This window comes from Chelon labrosus (genome assembly GCF_963514085.1).
Source record: "Chelon labrosus genome assembly, chromosome: 11".
Taxonomy (NCBI): domain Eukaryota; kingdom Metazoa; phylum Chordata; class Actinopteri; order Mugiliformes; family Mugilidae; genus Chelon; species Chelon labrosus.
Genome location: NC_140344.1, coordinates 17,689,708 through 17,709,729, shown reverse-complemented (window position 1 = coordinate 17,709,729; position 20,022 = coordinate 17,689,708). Strand labels below are relative to the sequence as shown.

The 20,022-nt window shown below is 41.6% G+C and overlaps 1 protein-coding gene across 1 annotated transcript in view; it reads left to right on the top strand.

Annotated features, from left to right (window-relative positions):
• Positions 1 to 20,022, top strand: part of shank3a (SH3 and multiple ankyrin repeat domains 3a) — a gene marked incomplete at its 3' end in the record, with an annotated part of 136,045 nt that overhangs the window by 83,182 nt on the left and 32,841 nt on the right. The window contains exon 14 of the mRNA XM_084555486.1: positions 8,353 to 8,466. Within this exon, the coding sequence (XP_084411612.1) occupies positions 8,353 to 8,466 (114 nt within the window). The remainder of the gene's footprint in view (positions 1 to 8,352; positions 8,467 to 20,022) is intronic.

Here is a 20,022-nt window from a genome sequence, read left to right as displayed (position 1 = left end):
TACTGCCAAAACACACACACAAAACTTTCTTTATTTTCTCTCTTTAAATATATAGCCTAACACATTGTACCTGGGCATTTTAGGTATTATGGCTGTGTGTTGCTCTTATGCTAATCACATTGGTATCTGTGCTTGTCAATCACTGGTGTGCAAGTATTTGATTACCCAATGAGAAATTAAATTGCTATTTCATAAAAACACAAAAGGAAAATATGTCATGGAAACAATGTTTTAAAATTGTCTCCTTAACTTAATGGCTACAGTGCTATAGTGTCTCCTTCAAGGATTTCTATTCGTGTCCTTGAATTCGTCCTCTTGTCCTCCTGCCCACCTCGCTCACATGTTATTTTTGTCAGCAACAGATGTGTTTGTCATGTTGTAAAATGTGTTGCGTAGGCTGCAGCAGTGGTCAGCTCATTACAGCGTGTTCATTTATCACAGCATAAACACCGTCATTTATGTGACGCCCTGACTGGTCAATCAAATGATTAGCTGCGTGATTAATGTCTCAACAACAAACAATCTATCTCTGATCTATTAGCAATCAACAGCCAATCAATGGTTGGTCTACAGCTAATCAATCACTGGCATACTCTGATGGAGGACTCCTCCGTGTTTTAGTTTCCTGTCCGTTGTATCAGGTGATCTGGATATGATTTTTCCATATTTTGCTCTTTTATTTTTGTGCCATCAGGGCCGGGCTTTCATGTTTCCTCTGGAGGTAGAAAGAAAAGAAGCAAAGGTGGAGGGTAACCATTAAGTAGCCTGTTCTATTTATATCTCCACCCAAGGGTCCATACAGAAGGAGAGGAAGCATGAGAATAAAAAGCAAATGAGAATGAGAGAAGAGAAATGTCATGTAGGTAGCTCCTTTAAAGCCTGGGAGGGAGGGAGAGGGAGGGGGGGGGGGGGGGGGGGGGGTGAGAAGTGAAGAGGGATCCCTCTGAGTCAGCCTTGGAGTTTTCCTCCCTCATCTCATCCTCCCCCTCCTCCCACTATAATTTACAACACTCCCGCCTTCCTTGCTTTTTTTTTCTTCTGTAGCCTTCTTCCTTTTCTTCAGTCCTTCTGATTCTGTCATTCACAAAAAAAAGCTTTCTCATTGTTTTCAGATTTCTTTGTTATTTTTTTTTCCTTGTCAAGTCTTTATTTCTTTCACATCCTCTGCCTCCCATCCTTTCCTCCCTCCCTCCCTCCCTCCCTCATACTCCCTCTCTCTCTCTGTGGAATACTGATGAGCCAGAGACTGCACCACTCCCTCACCCTCTTCTAAGCAATAGAAGTCCTGTGAGGACGAACATCCAGAAAACCACAGCACACATTTGACTCAGAGCAGTGTGACTGTCCCTCTTCCTTTTTATTTATTGGCTCTACTTCATTCAGTTCTGTGTCTACTCTGCAGGCCACTGGGGTCCACTTGCCCTTTTCCACTTCAACTTCTTAATTGCTTGTTACCTCTATTCCTTTCCGCATCCACACTCATGCCTGGAAATGTAATTTCCTGCCCTGTTCAACTCTGAATTTGCCATACTACCCCATTCACTTGTTTCCTTGTGTCGTTTCTTCTTGCTGTCAGAGCTTTAAAATGTACTTTCCCTCTCAGATATTGTAGCTATTGATGACTGTCACTGTTCCACTGTTTACATAGTCTTTGATACTCTGTGGAGGCATGTGTTAGCATGTCTCTGCATGTGTCCCCCTTGTTTCATAAAGATGCAACTCTGCTCTCAGTCTATTACGTTGAATTGAACTGAGGTTTAATAAAGACTGCAGGGATCCAAATCTAATAACAGCTGCACTCTGCTTATTGGAATCCTTGTATCCACCTTCACACACTTTGTTTCATGCACACCCTCACATATCCACACACTGCTACGTCCTTACTCAGCAAGTCTTCTGTTTCACAGTGTACGAGACTGTGTGTATGCAAAAACACACAGTGACACTTGTGTATTCATATATTTAGTTAAAATGAAATATGTCAAAAAAAAGTCTGTTGAGATGAAATCTACCGTCTTTATCTTATTTAGCTTTTTGAAACAGTCATTTGAGGGTTTTGCTCCACATGCTAACAAATAGAGATCAGAGTGTAATTGTCTGAGTGCCTTTGAAGTCTCATTCTTAAGCTATACACAGGAAACTTTGAAGCAGAGCACTGCTCATGAAGTGAACAGCAGAGAGCAGCAACAGAATAGTGAAAAATTACAATAGCTCGTGTTTCATGAGAAAGCTGCTAAATACAACTATTTAAATGTGTCCCTGAAAGCTGAACCAGCTACCAGGTGTATCTAACAGGCACATTGCTAATTGCTGTCCTTGTCTCACTCTGTCTCACTTCCATATGCTAATACGTGTGCATAATGCAACTGTGGAATATGGCTGCAGAAAATGTGCAGCCCATCACTTTAAATGTGTTTCTGAGAAATGTTACTGCACTATTTTATTTTCTATCTGCCAAAAGAATACAATTAATTATTTTCTGTTAAATAGAAAGCATTAGGCAACACATTGAAAAACAAATTGATAAAGCAGGTTGTCTGAATGAAGCAGCACGCCTACTTTCATTCGACAGTTACTGGCAAATAAAAGTTAGTTCCACAAACTTGTTAATCGTTCCCTGATGTATTATTTAGTAATTTGAACTTTCAGCAAAACCAACATGCAGAAATCCTATCTTGACAGGCATTTTAGGGAAATCAAGGTATATTTTGGCTTTGGCAAACCATCCATGGCATTTCTGTCTGAATCAGTGAGAGTGCATCAGTGGCAGAAAGCCACCCGCCTCTCTCAGCACAGCTGCCTCCTCTTTTGTCTATTTCTGCAGGCAAACACAAGATGCATTCACTATTACCTGGGAAAAACATGTCTGTGTGTGTTTTTTGATAAGTCTACTCTTTTCCTCATCCCACTGTCATTGACTTTTTGCTGTCAGTTACCCTGAAAGGTGTGCGTTTACGTGTGGTGTGTGGGTGCACATAGAAACAAAAGACCATGAGAGGTGGAGAAACGAAATGAATGACTCAGCTCAAAGCAACAGAACGGAGCAAGGCAAGAATTGAAATGAGCTAAAACATTCATCAGTCACAGGCAGATGCAACACAAACACACACACACACACCCAAACAGGGATGCATCGAAGCCCTGCAGGCAGGGTGTGTGAAGAGTATAAATAGCTCTGCAACCTCACTGATGCTATTTTTAAACCAGGAGTCGTGACTGACTTAACTGAGGGCAGAAGTAACACACACACACAAACAGAATGATACTGTACAAGAATTTTCACCAGGCTGCAGACTTCTTGGACCGTCATGAATAACTAAGCATCTGTTGAAACATAGCTCTTTCCCTTTGTCGGCTCGTGTCTGTCTTTAGCTGGCTCTCATCTCTCTTTGTCTTTGCTGAATGCAGGCCTTTTTCTGTCATATTCTTTCCCTTTGTTTCATTCTCTGGGGCTCTCTATTATGCTACTCTCCTTTGTGGTCACACTTCATGCTTCATTTTTATGTTATTTCTATATAAGCTCTGAATTTTTCCAATAATGGCTCTGTGAGATGCTGTAGAGTCTACACGAGTCCTTAAGATACAGTAAGCTGGACAGAGATACAGACTATATGAGGTCTTGCTCTGCATTGCACCTGAGCAGTGTTTACTTGTCAATCTGTGACTTTTTCAGTCAATAAAAAGAAATGAATATTATTACTGAGAGTCAGTGAGTATGCAGTCTGTTCGTCACACCGAGAAGTTGCCACTTTATTAGACCACCTTTGTGCAGGTGTTTCTTCTTCTATTTTATTTTCTGACCGTCTGATTAGACATGTCATAGACATGTCAAATATTGTTTACCATACAAAAACATATTAAAGTTATAGATATACACTGCCTGGCCAAAGAAAAAGTCGCAACCAAAAAAAAAGGTCAAACACTCTAATATTTCATTGGACCGCCTTTAGCTTTGATTACAGCACACATTTGTTGTGGCATTGTTTCGATAAGCTTCTGCAATGTCACAAGATTTATTTCCATCCAGTGTTGCATTTGTTTTTCACCAAGATCTTGTATTGGTGATGGGAGAGTCTGACCGCTGCACAAAGCCTTCTCCAGCACATCCTAAAGACTCTCAATGGGGTCTGGACTCTGTGGTGGACAATCCATGTGTGAAAATGGTGTCTCATGCTCCCTGAACCACTCTTTTACAATTTGAGCCCGATGGAATATGCCCCTGAACATCAGGGAAGAAAAACTCTGTTGATGGAAAACCTGGTCATTCAGTATATTCAGGTAGTCAGCTGACCTCATTCTTTGGACACATAATGTTGCTGAACCTAGACCTGAGCAACTGCAGCAACCCCAGATCATAGGACTGCCCCCACAGGCTTGTACAGTAGACACTAGACATGATGGGTGCATCACTTCATCTGCCTCTTTTCTTTTTTTTGACCACATTTCATCCTCAAAGACGATGGTTCCCAACTATCCTTCCAGTTTTTAATAATGCGTTGGACATTTCCTAACCCAGTTTTAGTAGTTTCTTTAATCTCCTTAGATGTTTTCTCTCCTTGATGCATGCTAGTGATTTGACCCTTCGCAAACAGACAAACATCTTTTCCACAACCATGGGATTTCCTTTCAGTATGATTGTTTAAGAAATGAGAAGCTACTCATTGTATCAGCTGGGGTTAAATAACTTGTTTCCAGCTGAAAGATAATTACCCATGCAGTAATTATCCAATAGGAGGCTCGTACCTATTTGCTTAGTTAAATCCAGGTGGAGACTTTTTTTTTTTGGCCAGGCAGTGTATTTTGGTGCAACTATTCTCATACTGAGACAGTGATATGTGTGAAAATGAACTGTAGGAGATTCATAGTTGTGGTAAGTTAATGACTTTGGTTCATTGCCCAACTCTACGTACTGATGTTGTCAGATAAGATGGCAGTAGGCACAAGAGCATAAAACCTTGAAAGATGAGGACAGTAAAAAGGTTGCATGTAAGACAAATTATGCTTTTTTTTGTTTGTATTTAGCCAAATTTCTAATCCTAATTTGGCACAGGCAGGACATAAATGGCTGTGCAACAAAAAATCCATTGTAATGATACACATTTTTATTTAACGCTTTGAGAAAACAGCAGATTTTCAGCGTATATTTCAGCATAGTTTTCACTCACAGTTCCTGAATCCCAACAGCTCAACACAGCCAACTCCGCATCATACAATATTCTATATCAATGCACCAGATTTACAGTAGTAACACATGTGACTCACTACTTAATCTGAAACCATGTGGGCAGGGGTGCATGTGAGTTCATGCATTACTGTGTGCATGAATACATGTCACTTCGCTCACACCAGTTTACCTGTGCAGGTGGTTATAACTCAGCGTGACAGGTCACGAGCTTGCAGTGATACAGGCGAGATAGGACTTGCCTCTTATTATGCACCGGAGTGGAAATCTCATGTCCAGCTGAGGTGTTGATTGCCTTATGTTGTGAACTGTGTTTCAGATGACCCCAAACAGACTTTCATAGAATCTAAAATATCCCTGAGTGAAATGTAAAACAGCCTCTATTGTATTAAAATGGCCCTGTGTGGAGTCATGTGGGATCTTTATATGAATTCATTTATCTTATGCTTGCAAAAAACAACAACGCACTTTTCTAAAATGTGACTAGGCACTAGGCAAGAATTACTATCTATATCTACAACTGTATTTCCAAACATGGCTGTGGTCCCAAAGCAGTCTAATTGGGGAAAAAAAAAAATCTGAACACAGCACACCACATACTGCTAATCCTCCTGCAGAGATATGTGCTGTTTGAGTTCCTTCCTGTCGCTCGGCTCCTGTGAGCCCACATCTAATACATAGTGAACGTTGTCAGTGTTGGCAAGCAGCAAAACAGGTGGAGGCTACTCTCATGGTACACGTCAGGGCAAACAGAGTACAGACTCAACATGGATGTCTTTTTGTGCATTTACATCTGGTGTTCTGTAGTACGCATAGATGTTCTTCCTGTAAATACACATTTACTCACTTAAAATCGCAAAACTGCTACCAAATTAGTAACTGTTATAGCAAAAATTATAACCCTAACCATTGTTATTAAGGACTTTTTAAGAGAGCTGGAGACGTAATGAGATTTTGTTCAGTGTTTATTTTTTTCACCCCATATTTATACAGGCTCTCAAACGCTGAGGGCATTGTGAGGAGGTTTGTTGAGCATTTTACGTATGAAAATATGTTGATTTATCAATTTGCTTGATTTGGGCTTGTCTTTCAGGTGCCTGAGGTGTGATTAAAGTCCATTAAAGTGAATTGTACGGACATTACCTGTGTGTTAGTGTGTGGACTAAAAGCAGATATATGCACAAGAGTACATGAATATATTAGATGTTTAAAATAGTGGTTTTTTTTGTCCATGTTGTCAGGTGCTGGTGTCAGGAGCCAGACATAGATTAGTAGTCGATGATAAGGGAGTAAAAGGAAGGAAGCCTGGAAAATCAATCAGGGGTCTCACCTTTTCTTTCATTTCTGTGAATGGGGAACAGTGAGCACAGCCAGCACCTGTCTTCTGCAGGGACACCATTGCAGCATAGACCGACGCGCTGACAGAGACAAAGAGGGGGATGGAGACGATGACCGGGAAATCATTCAGAGACAACAGAGGAGAGTCTGAACGAAATACTTGTGTAGCGGAGGAAGTTTTGGAGAGAGAATAAAGGGGTTTAAACATGGAAAACGAGAGAGTTCTCAGGAGACGGGCAGGGTAAAGTTGTGTTTAGCTGAGATCAGAGAAGGGATCAGTCCATGTATCCTCTGTGTGCTGAGTGGCATGGTTTTTTTTACAGCGGGGAGTCGATAAACAGCCGTTCTCTCCTCGCACACTCCACTCCACTTCCCTTCTTGCAAGTAAGTGCATGTTCAGCCTGGCAGAAACAAACTATGGAGTGGTTAAGTCACAAGGGAAGATATACTATGCATCTGCTTTGTTTAACCTTTATTTTTAGCAGTGATAGTAAATTGTTAACGTAGAAGAACAACTTCTAGATGGTGCCTTGTTGACTTGGGACAATTTCTGAGAAGAAGTTCTTTAGATTTTATTCATGCAGAGAAGTACACGTTCCATTTGGCCCGAGATTTAGGCATTAATAATACAATGTGCAGAGAGCATGCCGTAATTTTAAAAGCAACAGGGATTAGCATGCGCTGATCGCAGTGCACTGAAACACATTCTGCTGCTGCTCTAACCTGTTACTACATGTGTGTGTCCCTGAGCAGGATGTAGATGGACTTGGATTTTACACGAAATTAGATGTGGGACCGGTGCAGCAGTAAGTTCTGGACAAGATTATGTATTTATTACAAAGTGCAGCAAGGAATCCTGTGAATGGCCTTGCGCTTGAACGTTTACTATCATGTCACTTATGATGAAGTCCGCTTGGCTGCTTCTCCTAGTGCCCCAGGTTACATCACTGTGACATGTCCCCATGCCGGAGTGGAATATAGTTTGGAGGAAGTAGACTACATCGTTTAGCAGGCTGTCTGCTCGCTGCAACATCATACTGCCGTATCCTAGCAACCAGTTTAGAAGAAGGGCTCGCTCAGGCAAAGCTTCGGTTCCAGCTGGTGATCTCTGAGGAGTGTGTGTGTGTCTGTGTGTGTGAGTGAATGGGGTGTGCATGTGTGTGTGGGTCAGTGTGTATGTGTGTGTGTGGGATTGCTGGGATAATGGATGAGTGTTGTAGAAATGAGTGTGCTGGCTCAGTCCTGCAGGGAAGATCAATATCAACTATACATTCATCTCTAATTACCACGTTGGAACTTAGAGGGGATCTCTCTCTTTCTCCTTCTCGCCCCCCTGCTTTCTTTCACCATCTCTCCTTATTCTTTTTTTTTTTTCTATCTTTCGCGATCCTCCGCCTCTGTCATACTATCACTCTTTCCCTCTCCGTTTAAGTGTCTGTCTCTCTTTAAGTTTTTCACATTTCAGAATTATTTATTGGTGTAAGGGGAATGAAAATGTTTTGCCCGACTACTTTGGTATGGTACATTAGTTACAAACCAATATTTTCACATTTGCAATGTCTCCTGCTTTTTGTCATTGTACTTTGTGTGTATTTGTGAAACAAAACCCTTCTCTCCTGTCTTCCTTTTATCTACTATCCATTTTATAATTTATGAAATAAAAAATTATAAAAAAAAAAAAAATATCTCACTCTGCTATATGGCCATTTGTCCCTTTTTGTCCCTCCTCCCAAGACTCTTCAGAGTCTATAGCCTCACAGCGATGACAGCTAAGCTGTTTTATGACGATATTTGACTGATTTAGACCTCATTCTTCTTTTTCTTCCCGTCAGTGCTGAGTATAGGGGAAGGAGGTTTCTGGGAAGGCACGGTCAAAGGGAGGACAGGCTGGTTCCCTGCAGACTGTGTGGAAGAAGTTCAAATGAGGCAGTTTGACCCACGGCTAGGTAAGACATCTGCATGCGCACTGACAAACACACACATGTATGCACTCACTCTAACAGGCTCTGATCTGTCTGTAATGTATTGAACTATTGTCCTGCAGTCAAAATGTAATTGCCTATGAATGAATGAAACAAGAAATCACAAAGTACACTGTGAATGCTATTCACTGTGTTGCACTTTTTTTATTTTATTGGGGACTTTCTGTTTTTATTCTGATCACTGCCTTTTAAATCCTCTAATTCTTTTTTGTATTTTTAATTAACCATCTGTGTCAACTAGAGACATTCTCTCAGCGAGATACCTCCCCTGAAACAATCCCCTGCTGCTTAAAATCAAATATTGCCTTTAATGGCCAATTATGAGAGGCGATTTTAATAACCAGAAAAATATTGAACAATGAAATCAAGAGTGGCAGTGATGTTACTTGTCCATCCCCAGGACATTTCAATATTAGTCGCAAATTTTGTTCTCAAGGACAGAACAGAATGTGCTTACAGCTCTCCTCTGGGAAATGTGGATGTGGTCTTAGAGGTACATGAGTAAAAGACGGGGCGACCCCATGGGTGAGTGGTCAGGGCACATACCTGAGCTAACGTAACCGCTGCTGCTTGGTACCCTGGTTTGACTCTTGACTGGTTGGACCGTTGTTGCATGTTGTTTTCCTGCTTTCTTTCCCCATATTTCGTACAATGTACAAAATAATGGCAGTAAAAATAAATAAATAAGAAGAGGCTGCAAAAATTTTGTCGAGGCAAAAGTGGACTTGAGGATGGTTTGAAGCACATCTGCTTATGCATGTACATATGTTGAACAAAATTATTGTGGATAAGTATGCTTTGAATACGTCACTTATTCTGATAGCTACGGTTTTTATAATGCACAAAGAAAATATTTTTGATAATCACCTGCAAAAAGGCAATTTTAGCAATTAATTCAATGTCATTGTGCCATTATTAATGATACTTTGCTGCAAGTACACCTTGTAAATGAAAACAATTGCCTGAAAATACAGCAGCAATATGCAGCAATCCAGATATGCACATGTAAGAGACAATATAATGGCAACAGTATGTTTTCCTCTGAGTGTTTAAAGGGGAACTACCGTTTTTTTACAACCTGGACCTTATTTCTGGCATATAATACGATCATTTACTCACCCATATAACTTTGGTGTCATTTTTAGTCCTTCGGAAGACGTTTAGCTCCAGTGGAGCGCCGCGTATATCCATATAGTGGGAGTGATCGGGGCACCAAAACGCAACCTCTAAATAACGCATTATCTGCCGCGAAACTCGTTCGTTTCACCAATATTTTGTTATGATACGCTAGTGCTATTCCCCGTTGAGTCCAGAGTTACCTGTTATCTATTCGCGGACGGACAGCGGTTTGTTGTTTTTTGGTCAGCTGTTCCTCTCTCTGCCTCCGCATCCCCCTTTTAACGAGCTCCTCATCCGTATACTCTGGCTCAAAATGGTAAGGACGTCCATCATAAACAAAGTCCACAACCTCAGAATCGGAAAAATATTCAACCATGTTGCAAAAAAATAGCAGTAGCAAATTACAGGTAAACAAGTGGACCGGTAACTCCGGACTCAACGGGGAATAGCACTACCATATCATAACAAAATATTGGTGAAACGAATGAGTTTCGTGGCAGATAATGCGTTATTTAGAGGCTGCGTTTGATGCCCCGATCACTCCCACTATATGGATATATGAGGCACTCCACTGGAGCTAAATATCTAATGATATAATGATAAAAATAATGATACCAAAGTTACATGGGTGAGTAAACGATCATATTTTATGCCAGAAATAAGGTCCAGGTTGTAAAAAACGGTAGTTCCCCTTTAATGCCAGTCTTTCCTTCCTCTTTAGTCCTCCATGCTGTCTGCTCTCCGTCTTTAGTTTTCCAGCTTCTAGTGACTCTTGATTAGCGCCTAATTAAATGCAGGGGTGCTGGAAAGTTCGACCCAGTTTGGCCTGTGTTGAAATAACTGAGACAGAACCCGCATCTAGGGACAGTTTTCAGGAAATTCATCAGGAAGTACCAGAAAAATGTCATGTCATATGAACATTTCATAATTCTCATGTTTTTATATATATATATATTTTTCATTTACGAACGTTTTCTTTTTAACTTAATGTCTTTTTGATTTTGATATGGTTCACATCCTGCAGCAAAATACAGCTGTTATGGAAGGTGTGTCAGGGGTGGGAAAATCACGCCCAAATTAGTAGTTACAATTCAAAGAGGAATGCATATTCATCTCATATGGTACTTGAGTTAATTAACAAAACACCACAATCACCCACACTGCCAAGCCAGATTTTTACTTCTGCATCAGATCTACACTGTAGCCTGACATGTACCTCCTCAGAAATGCAACTACGTGTCACGGCAGTGCGGACCGCAACAGCTGTGATTGGTCCCAATTGTGTTTCCTTGTCCATGTCTCTCAGTGGCTGGACAAGCACAGAAAGCTCAACCTCCTTCTATCAACTCTGCATTGCGGTGATATCAGTGAAAGTAACTGTTGTCCAACATTTGTGAGCTCCAACTCCAATGTGAGCCGCTCAGTTCCAGCGGCCATTGTTTGACGTAAACTTGTCGTCGGCCACTCGCTTTAGATGTGCTGTCAATTGCTTGAGATTTCCAAGAATTTTGTTGTGGCATTTTCTTTCAGTTGTAACGACTTCTCAAAAACCACCTGAGAATGTGCTTGAAAATTACTGAAAACATAGCCGCGTTATATTGAAGTATTTTATTGTAGTTATTTTCTGTTTTCTCTTGAGGATTCATACGTCTGCGCTTTCAGCAAAAGATTACCTGCCTGTGTTGTTTTTTTTATTTACTTGCCCTCGGGCTGGCAAGAAATAACCGAAATATGACATTAATCCCTGATGTAATGAAGCAAAATTAACCTCTGCTGCAGTAATATGACTCAGTGTCATATGGTCTGTCTTTGAGCAGAGTACACAGAAATATGCTGCCAAGAACAAAAACTCCACCAGTTTACAACTAAACAGACGCAGTCTACTGCTCACTATTAAAACGGTGTTAACGCTGTAGATGTTTTTAAAGTCAGCACTTTTTTAGCTTTCCCTTTTTTGTGCGTGCATCATAAAAATATATGTGCAGTAATGAACATACCATCCCTGCTACTGTGATAGATTTTAATGTAGCCATTGTAAACATGAGATTAATTTAACCACATCGGCGTGTAGACTATCATTTAATTAACAGATGCCTTTTTTATTTATTTATTTATTTATTTTTTGCAAAGTGGTCTCGGGACAACGACATGAGATTTAAAGTATGTGTGGCATCATAAACAAGTATTGTGAAATCCGTATGGTCTGGTCTTGTCATTGTGCGGAAAAGTTTAGCTAGATGTGAAATACTGCAGCAGGTACATGGACAAGGACGTTGTGTTTTTTTTGTGTGTGTAATAAATAACACCCTGTTGCTCGTGTGTTTGTCATGCATCTCTCGGGGCCTATTTCTGGAGCAAATGGGGCATTTTCCCCCTTTCAAAGGGTTGTTGAGGGATTGAGGTTACCTCAGAGTAGGTGTGAAGAGATGAGAAAGGCCGGAATCTCTAAATACCCCATTTAAATGCATTGTGAGAAAAAGATAGGGAAAGGTGGGAAAGAAAGGGCCAGATAGCGAGGGAGACGGATGGTGAAGCATACTCTAAAAGACAGCAAAGTGGAGATGGCAGAGCGTGTCTTTTAGAGAGGTAAAGAAAAAAAAAAGGGAGGGAGGGATGGATGGACGGAGGTAGATGGGTCTGATATTGAGCCCCACTCCCTCGTAAATCCAGAAAAGCTCAGAACCCACGGATGCCTATTTCTCAGGGATTAAAAGTGCCGTATACCCTCCCATGTCCTTCCTCCTGTGCATAGTAGTTTTTCTTTTGCATTTGATCGCTTCCACTTATAATTATATTTGCGTGTAATGATCAAAATTTAATTATACAGTAGAATATAATCATATGTTATCAGTGATTAAAATACACATTTCTGAATCTACTGAGGTGTTTCAGAGCTAATCACATCCTCATCCCCAGGTTCATCAGCAGTAGAACAACACAGTAACTTACACACTGGGGCACAGTAAAACACACACAGAGTTGTTTATCTGAAGGCAGCCATTGAGGCGTCACTGACAGTAAGGGCAATATGTCTCAGCCTAGTGAAGCAGGAAAGACAGCCCTGTCTACAATTAGGTAACCCAAATACAACTGAGCATGCTCTCTCTCTCTTTTTCACTCTCTCTCTCGCTGTACATCACCTGTGAGTCATGACTCTGAAAGTGGGAAAGTGGTATCTCTCTTTATCTATCTCTGCCTCCATCTCTTTTCTCTGCCATCTCTGCCAGGTTTGAAAAAGCAATGATTGAAAAGGGAAAAGAAAAAAAAAAATAAGGGAAGATGATGGGAAAAGGCAGTTTCAGCCTGGGAGAGGGGTGAAGAAAAGACAGCTAGCAAGCAACGAGAGACAGAGAGAGGGAGGGAGGGAGGGAGGAAAGGAAGCAGGTGACCATGTGAAAGAAGCAGTTTAAACCATCACCGACTCTCTTGGCTGTTATCTGTCACCACAGTGCTCTTCTCTCTCTCAGCACGGCCAGGGCTACTTGCAGCCAACAATTCATCTTCAACCACAGCTCGAGGGGACAGAGAGGGAGGTGAGACAAAGGCGTGGAAGTCAAAGGCAAAAGGGGGAAAAAAAACGATAGCAACGAGGAGGACGTGATAGAGAGAATGAGGGCGAAAAGACTATTGATTGAATTCATTAAGAATAAAAATGAGTGCTGCATTATCCATGTGTTATTAAAACAGAAAGCAGAGCTATGCCACTGAGAGTCTAAAATGATTCCACCTAAAGCTGTTAGGTTTGTGCATAATCTATAAAATAACTTAAAAATGTTCTGGATATCGTCACACATCCTGACACCCGATTCCCTCTCGCACATGTACGCCACACACATGCTGCTGGCCTGTATCCGTGGGGTTAATAGTAGATGTTTACCCGTGGTAATGGAGGGGATAATGATGTGAGTATGAACCTCTTTTCCCTTTCTAATGATGCTAACAAATTGCCACGCCACACATTTTTAGCAGCCTTACTGTTAATCTGGCTGCAATCTGTTGGGATCTTTCAGGCTCCACCCCCCCATCCTGCTATTCCCCAATTACACATCCATATTCTACAGGCAAATTCTGCCTAATATTAAATGAATAAGCAACATTTTTTAGCCTTTACTATTCTTTTTCAGCCCCCTGCAGTATCAAACGTTCTCAGGAAATACCACATACATACACTCACTCTCAGCACATATGTCTCACTGATGGGATAAACCGTTCTTACATTTTTTTTTTTTCCGGTGGTTTTATATCTTAACAAGCAAGCAAACTTTTGTTTCTTTCCTCTTTGTGCTCGTTCGCTCCATTCCCTTGCTCTCCTTACACCGCGGCACAGCTGAATGACTCACAGCCGCATGAATCAGCCCAGTCAGATCCAGCCTGAGCTATTTTTAGCCTGCCCATTAAGAAGTTTTGGAGTGTGTCTGCACTCGCCTAGAATGCTTAAACATCAGTGTTGCTGCGGCAGCTGAGACTGACATGAACAGAGCGCCTCGGCGGGTCGGGTGGACGTGAGGTAAGGAGTGACAGGAGATGGTGCGATGGATCGGAGAGGGATCATACAGAAAGTCATCTGGTCAAGTCGATGGAACTATCTGCATAATTTCCCTTTGGTAGCTTGGCTCTTCTCTTCTCCCGTCCGAGGTGCAAGGTCAATAGATATTGCTGCAACAGTGATGGATTCCTGTAATTATCTGAGCCTGTTTATTGACAGTGGTAAAAAATGACACTGTTTGACAGTGCAATATAATTCTTTCCTGCATCTTTATGGACATTGTCACCTTAAAATACAAGGCAACTGTAAACAAGATTGTGCCTACTGTATATTACTGAAATGTCAGGTTCAGCAAAAGATATTTACAGTTTAGTTTTACATATTTGAAAAACAAGCTGGCTCTGAATAGTTATATTCTTCCTCATTAGACAACCATTCAATTTCAGGCTAGTGTAAAACTTCATGTTAAAAAGGGGATGATTCAGTACACATGTAGTGCATGTAACATAATGGAAAAAATAAATCCAGAGGCTTGATGAAATGTGCAATAATATTGACTCAGTGATTAATGAATCATGTCCGGTTGGGAGATGAGTGTTCTTGGAGCTTGAGGACAAAGGACCCGCTGGGACACCGAACCAAAACATACTCTCAGAGTCTTTGTGGACGGGGGAGCCACGCGAAAACGTTTAAAAGGAAAAAGGGAGAAAATTAAATGTTGCCAGGATGCCTGAAAAAGCTTCTGAATGAATTCTGTTGCAGTGGGTGGTTCGTTTTCCATTTGGTGGTGGTAGTAATCAATGAACAACAGTTACACCGAATGTTAGAAACCTGTTATTGAAATGCTGTGGAAATGAGTAGTTAGAGGTCAAGAACATCAGTTTGCGGATTAGCATTTTTTCATCTCCTGGCAACTGATTTCCTGCTGTCAGTGAGCAGTTTCCCTGGTGGAATGGAAGTGTTACTTTCTGAAAATATCAAGAATCTCATGCAGATGTTTGCTAAAAGACCTAATGTAGTCCATACATGTAGTACCTACCTTGTCCTCATGCTAGGGATTCATTTTGCGTGTTCTTCCTCCCGCTCTCATCCTTCAGTTTCTCCTCCTCAGCCGTCTGTTTTTAGTTTGTCGTGTTATCAGCATTTCAAGGACGGGTCCAGTCTTCACCCTTCATACCTTGAATGTCACCCTAACACAATGAATATGAATGCTTTTGTGTGTTAACAAGGCCAGTCACACCGAAGACATGCTGGTAACACCTTCTTTCTTATCACACCTTTCCCTCTGCTTGCTGGAGGAGACAGGAAATCACCGTTATTTCTCCCCTTTTATGTTATACCTTTTTTATGAACCGTGTGTGCGTAAGGATTAAAAGACGTGCTTAGTGGCACCTCGACAGACGCTGTAAAGTGAAAAAAAAAAAATAACTGGATTCCTAAACTTGCATCCCTCGTATAGCAGCATCTGCCTCCCAGGATTAGCATAAAAAATAAATATACTTTATCTTTTAAATGTCTTTTAAAAGATTTGTGTTTATACCTGGTAGCTGGTTAGTTTGGAGAAATTAGCTTCATCTGCTTTGACCTTGGTAACACTGGTGCAACAAACCATAAGAGCATCGCAGCCATTTGAAAGTGAGACTTCTGATCCTGTGCAGAAAATGGAAACAGCAAAGACTAAATGTGTGGTAAATAAATATTTGAGTATAAAAACAAAACTAATTTTGCTTCTTCATATCCTCTTACCTGGTGCCTTGGACTGTCATGTTCATCTATTACTGTGATATGCTGCAATAAGCAGCAATTTTACCTTTTGTATATTTTAGTTTTCAGTCTGTAATTTTAAAGTTGAGGCTAATATGAGCAAGCACTTGCCTTTCATCGTATAACTACTTTCAGTTAACTTGTGTCATCGTTCCTTAAATTAGTCTGTACAAGCAGATTGCAGTCAGTAACTCTCTGGTGACGACTTGTAAAATGCAGAGAGAGTATGCAAACGCTGACACGACGGAGCGGTGCATGTGAATGCAAATGGACAGGCTTTCTTACACTTGTATGCTTATGCACACGCACACACTTTAGTTATTGTCTATATACAGTGTGGAGTCAGCAGATAGATTAGCATAGCCAACTAATCCATCTTATTAGAAAGAGAGAGGGAGAAGGAGGGAGGGAGAGAGAGAGAGAGACAATAAACCACTGGTTGGAAGACATGTCTTTGGTATTAAAGTTTAGCTGAGTCAGTGTTATAGACTGGCAGTTCAAGAGGAGTCCTGCCATTTAACCCTGGAAAAAAAAAATCTGCACCAAGTGTCCTACAGTGACATATCTCAAGGTGTGTGTGTGTGCGCGCGCATAGGTGTTGTTTGTTTGTCCGTCACGGCAGAGTGATGGCCACTATCAGTACTTTTCATCAGAAGTCAGTCGAGTGTGTTGAGCCATCTCTCTCTCTGGAGGACAGAACCATATCAAATCATAATAGATGGCGATGCTATTTGAACAATGAATCAGAGCCGAAGCAGGTCTGACAGTGCAGCAGAGACATATCACTTTTGACAGGGGCTGCACTAGAAGACAGCAGGTCGCACGCACGCACGCATACACAAAAACTAAACGGGCACGTACACACGCTGGCGGGTTGCTGCGTTTCTCTGGAAGTCGGGTCTATTTCACAGTGCAATGGCTGCTCTCTCACTATTCACCTGTAATCTGTAGACACGGTTTGTTTACATAAACCCTTTCACTGCCACCAGTTGACAGCTACTGTGTTTTGCTGCTGTAGTGGCACATCCAAAAATGTGGCGACATACGTACAGCATACCTGCTCGAGCTTCAAACTGAGCTGTGGCCGTGCATGCTTAATCCCGCGCCTCTCCTTACATCCTCGTTCTCCTCTATCTTCTTGTTTCCATCTCTCTCTCAGCATCAGTCTCCACACACCTGTAGAGTTGGATGATGGAAATTCTGAATCTTTGTAAGAATAATTTTGCTCTGTTGAGTTACTGTGTAGTTCTTTTGTTTTTAAGCTGTTGTCATTTTCTTGGGCACATCCAACACTGTCCATAATGTCATCAGGTGATGGCACTCTTCTCTGTTGGGGCAATAGGGCAACACCTCACAAAGATAGAAACCGGAAGGGATTTTTTTTTCTACCAGATTTAACAACAGGGTTTGGCTACATGTCAGTTACTGTCACTGTTTGAATAAAGTCAGCTCAAGCTGTATTTCATACTGCCGGCCCAATTCTAATAGGCAGTTTAGAAGTTGACGCAGAGGCTACGGCGATAACGCAGACACCTATGCAGAGCCTAGCGCCGTAGCTGACGTGCATCTCCCCAGAAATTTAACTACACACTGCGGCGATGCAGACCACAAGAGCTGTGATTGGTTTGTTTGGTGGTAACATGTTTCCGCTTTAGTATTTCTAACTGCTTCTCCATTTCGAATTGATTGTTTTGGATCAATAAAGAATCGGTAAGGTTAACTGAGGAGGTTTGGAGATACAGACATTTGTGTGACTCGTGTTTGGCGAAATTCGGCACACGTTTCAGTCGCCACTGGTGAAAGTGCAGCAGGAAATAGAAACAAAAATTAACCCGACTGGCGTTTGGGTGGCGTTATTACAGAGCGAACCAGACTGACGAGCGCACAAGTATAAATGACTCGCAGTGACGTAGGCTACGTGTTTAGATCCTCGCGTTTAGGTCCTGCAAATCTCGCAGATCATTCTTAATATTAAGGCTTTTTTTTTTGTGAACTGCAGTTGCTGGTTTGTTGCCGCCTGTGCTTTCAACAGAGATGGAACTAGTCAACATAACTTTTTAATATTAAATTGTGAGTTGTGTTATTGTTCGTCTTGTATGTTAAGTGCAATTGGTGCATTGTAAATGTTTGAATTCAATACATCTTATCAGCCCAGTGCCACTATATCCTGGGTTTGCTGCTGCTAAAATGAAATGTGTATGAAGCATTGAATCAGATGATTGTGAGGAGTAAATTTTCATCAATACTAGAGTAGTAGCCTTGAACTCCTGCAGAACTGACAAATAGCAGACGTCTAGTGGTTACTGCTGAGTTCAACAGCGTCTCGTCAGCCCGCAATTTATCCATTGAACAGATCACGTTTTGCAATCATTACAACAGTTATCGTTCATGTAAGTTGTAAGTTTAGTGTGTCGGCTGTGATGTCTGTGATGTTCACTGCAAAATTTTTAAAGATGTTGTTAACTTTAAGATGAATGTACAGTGATGTATGAGCCTTAGTATTCTCAAGCCAATCCCAATTAAAGATCCTTGATCGTGGAGCAATTGGCGATGTGAGACGTGTTTTACAGTGGCTCCTGGAAATGTGGCATTTTATATGATATAACGCATCAACTTTGACGTCTATTCGACATATTTTGTGTGCTGAGGGAGGATTACTTCAACCTAGACTGACTCTACAGCTTACAACATCGAAGATGGCCGGTAAACCACCGAAATCAGACTCTTCCAAAACGGGCCGCAACACCAAGACTCGAGCATCTCCCGAGGAAGAGACCTCAGATGGTAACCTTTTAGTCAACATCAGGGAAATGATGGAAGAAATGCGTTCTGACATTATTGGTAAATTTGACACGGTCGTGTCTCAGTCTGTGAAAAGGGAGATAACAGCGGTTCTGGAGCCCTTTGAGAGAAAACTCCGCTCAGTGGGTGAAACTGTTAGCGAGCTCGAGCGTGCTGCTAATGATCACAGTGACAGGCTAACGGAGCTTGAAGCTAAAGTTTCTACGTTGACCACTTTGGCTGATTCGCTTACTAAGAAATGCGATGACCTGGAGGGGCGCTCAAGATGGAATAACATACGCTTGTTGGGTCTGCCTGAAGGTTCAGAGGGGAAGCAACCCACTGATTTCACAGCCCAGCTAATCCAAGATCTACTGGGTCTCCAAGATAAGCCAGCCCTTGACCGGGCGCACAGATCTCTACGCACTAAACCCAAAGAGGGGGAACCTCCACGTCCACTTATCGCCAGGGTGAGCCAATTTCAAGTCCGCAACGACATCCTACGGCGCGCGTCGCAAGCAAAGTCTCTGGTTTACCAAGGGAAAAGAATCTCCATCTTCCCCGACTTCGCCCCGGCGGTGGCTAAGAGACGGGCCGCATTTGCTGCAGTGAAAAAAGTGCTCCATTCCTGCCCAAATGTCAAGTTTGGTCTACGCTTCCCGGCTACTCTACAGATCACTCTACCAAGCGGCGGTGTTGAAAGGTTTGAGGATCCTGACATGGCGTTAGAGTTTGTTAAGAAAAACATTCAGAATGTTGCTGCTCCGGTGACGATTGAATAAGTCTAGGTTGATTCTTAGCCTATATAATTTTTGTAGCTAGGCTACGTTTTAATTTTGCTTGTTTATAATGCTAGCCTATTTGTTTTTCAGTTTTTATGGACACTTTTTGTGAAGGCTAGCCCTGGGACATTTTAATATTAGCCTAGGCTACTGTTGTTTATTTTCTCTCAGCACTCGGTATAAGACTTGTTAATAGTGCAGTTTGCACTTTACATACTTTCCTTTATGTGTCGCATTTCCTTACACGCCTCTGTAGTTTAGTGTGTTTAAACTAGAGGGCGATTGTGTTTATTAATAGGAGGGGTATGCGCGCATCTCCATTAGGGAGAGGCTTATGTCGCAGAGGGGGGGTGGGGGGTTATATATGTTTTTGTGTGGGAGGGGTGTGCGTGATTTTTTGTTTTTGTCTTTCTTTTTTGTTTCTTTGCTGTGTTATTCTGTTCTGTTTCCCTCCATCTTACAGTCAGGTGTTTTTGTTTGTCACAGTCACATGTCTTATCACCTATACTACTTTAAAGGGTAGATACTTTATGACCGAAGTCATGCTCCAACTTATGGCTTTATGGTGCAAGGAAGTAATGTAAAATT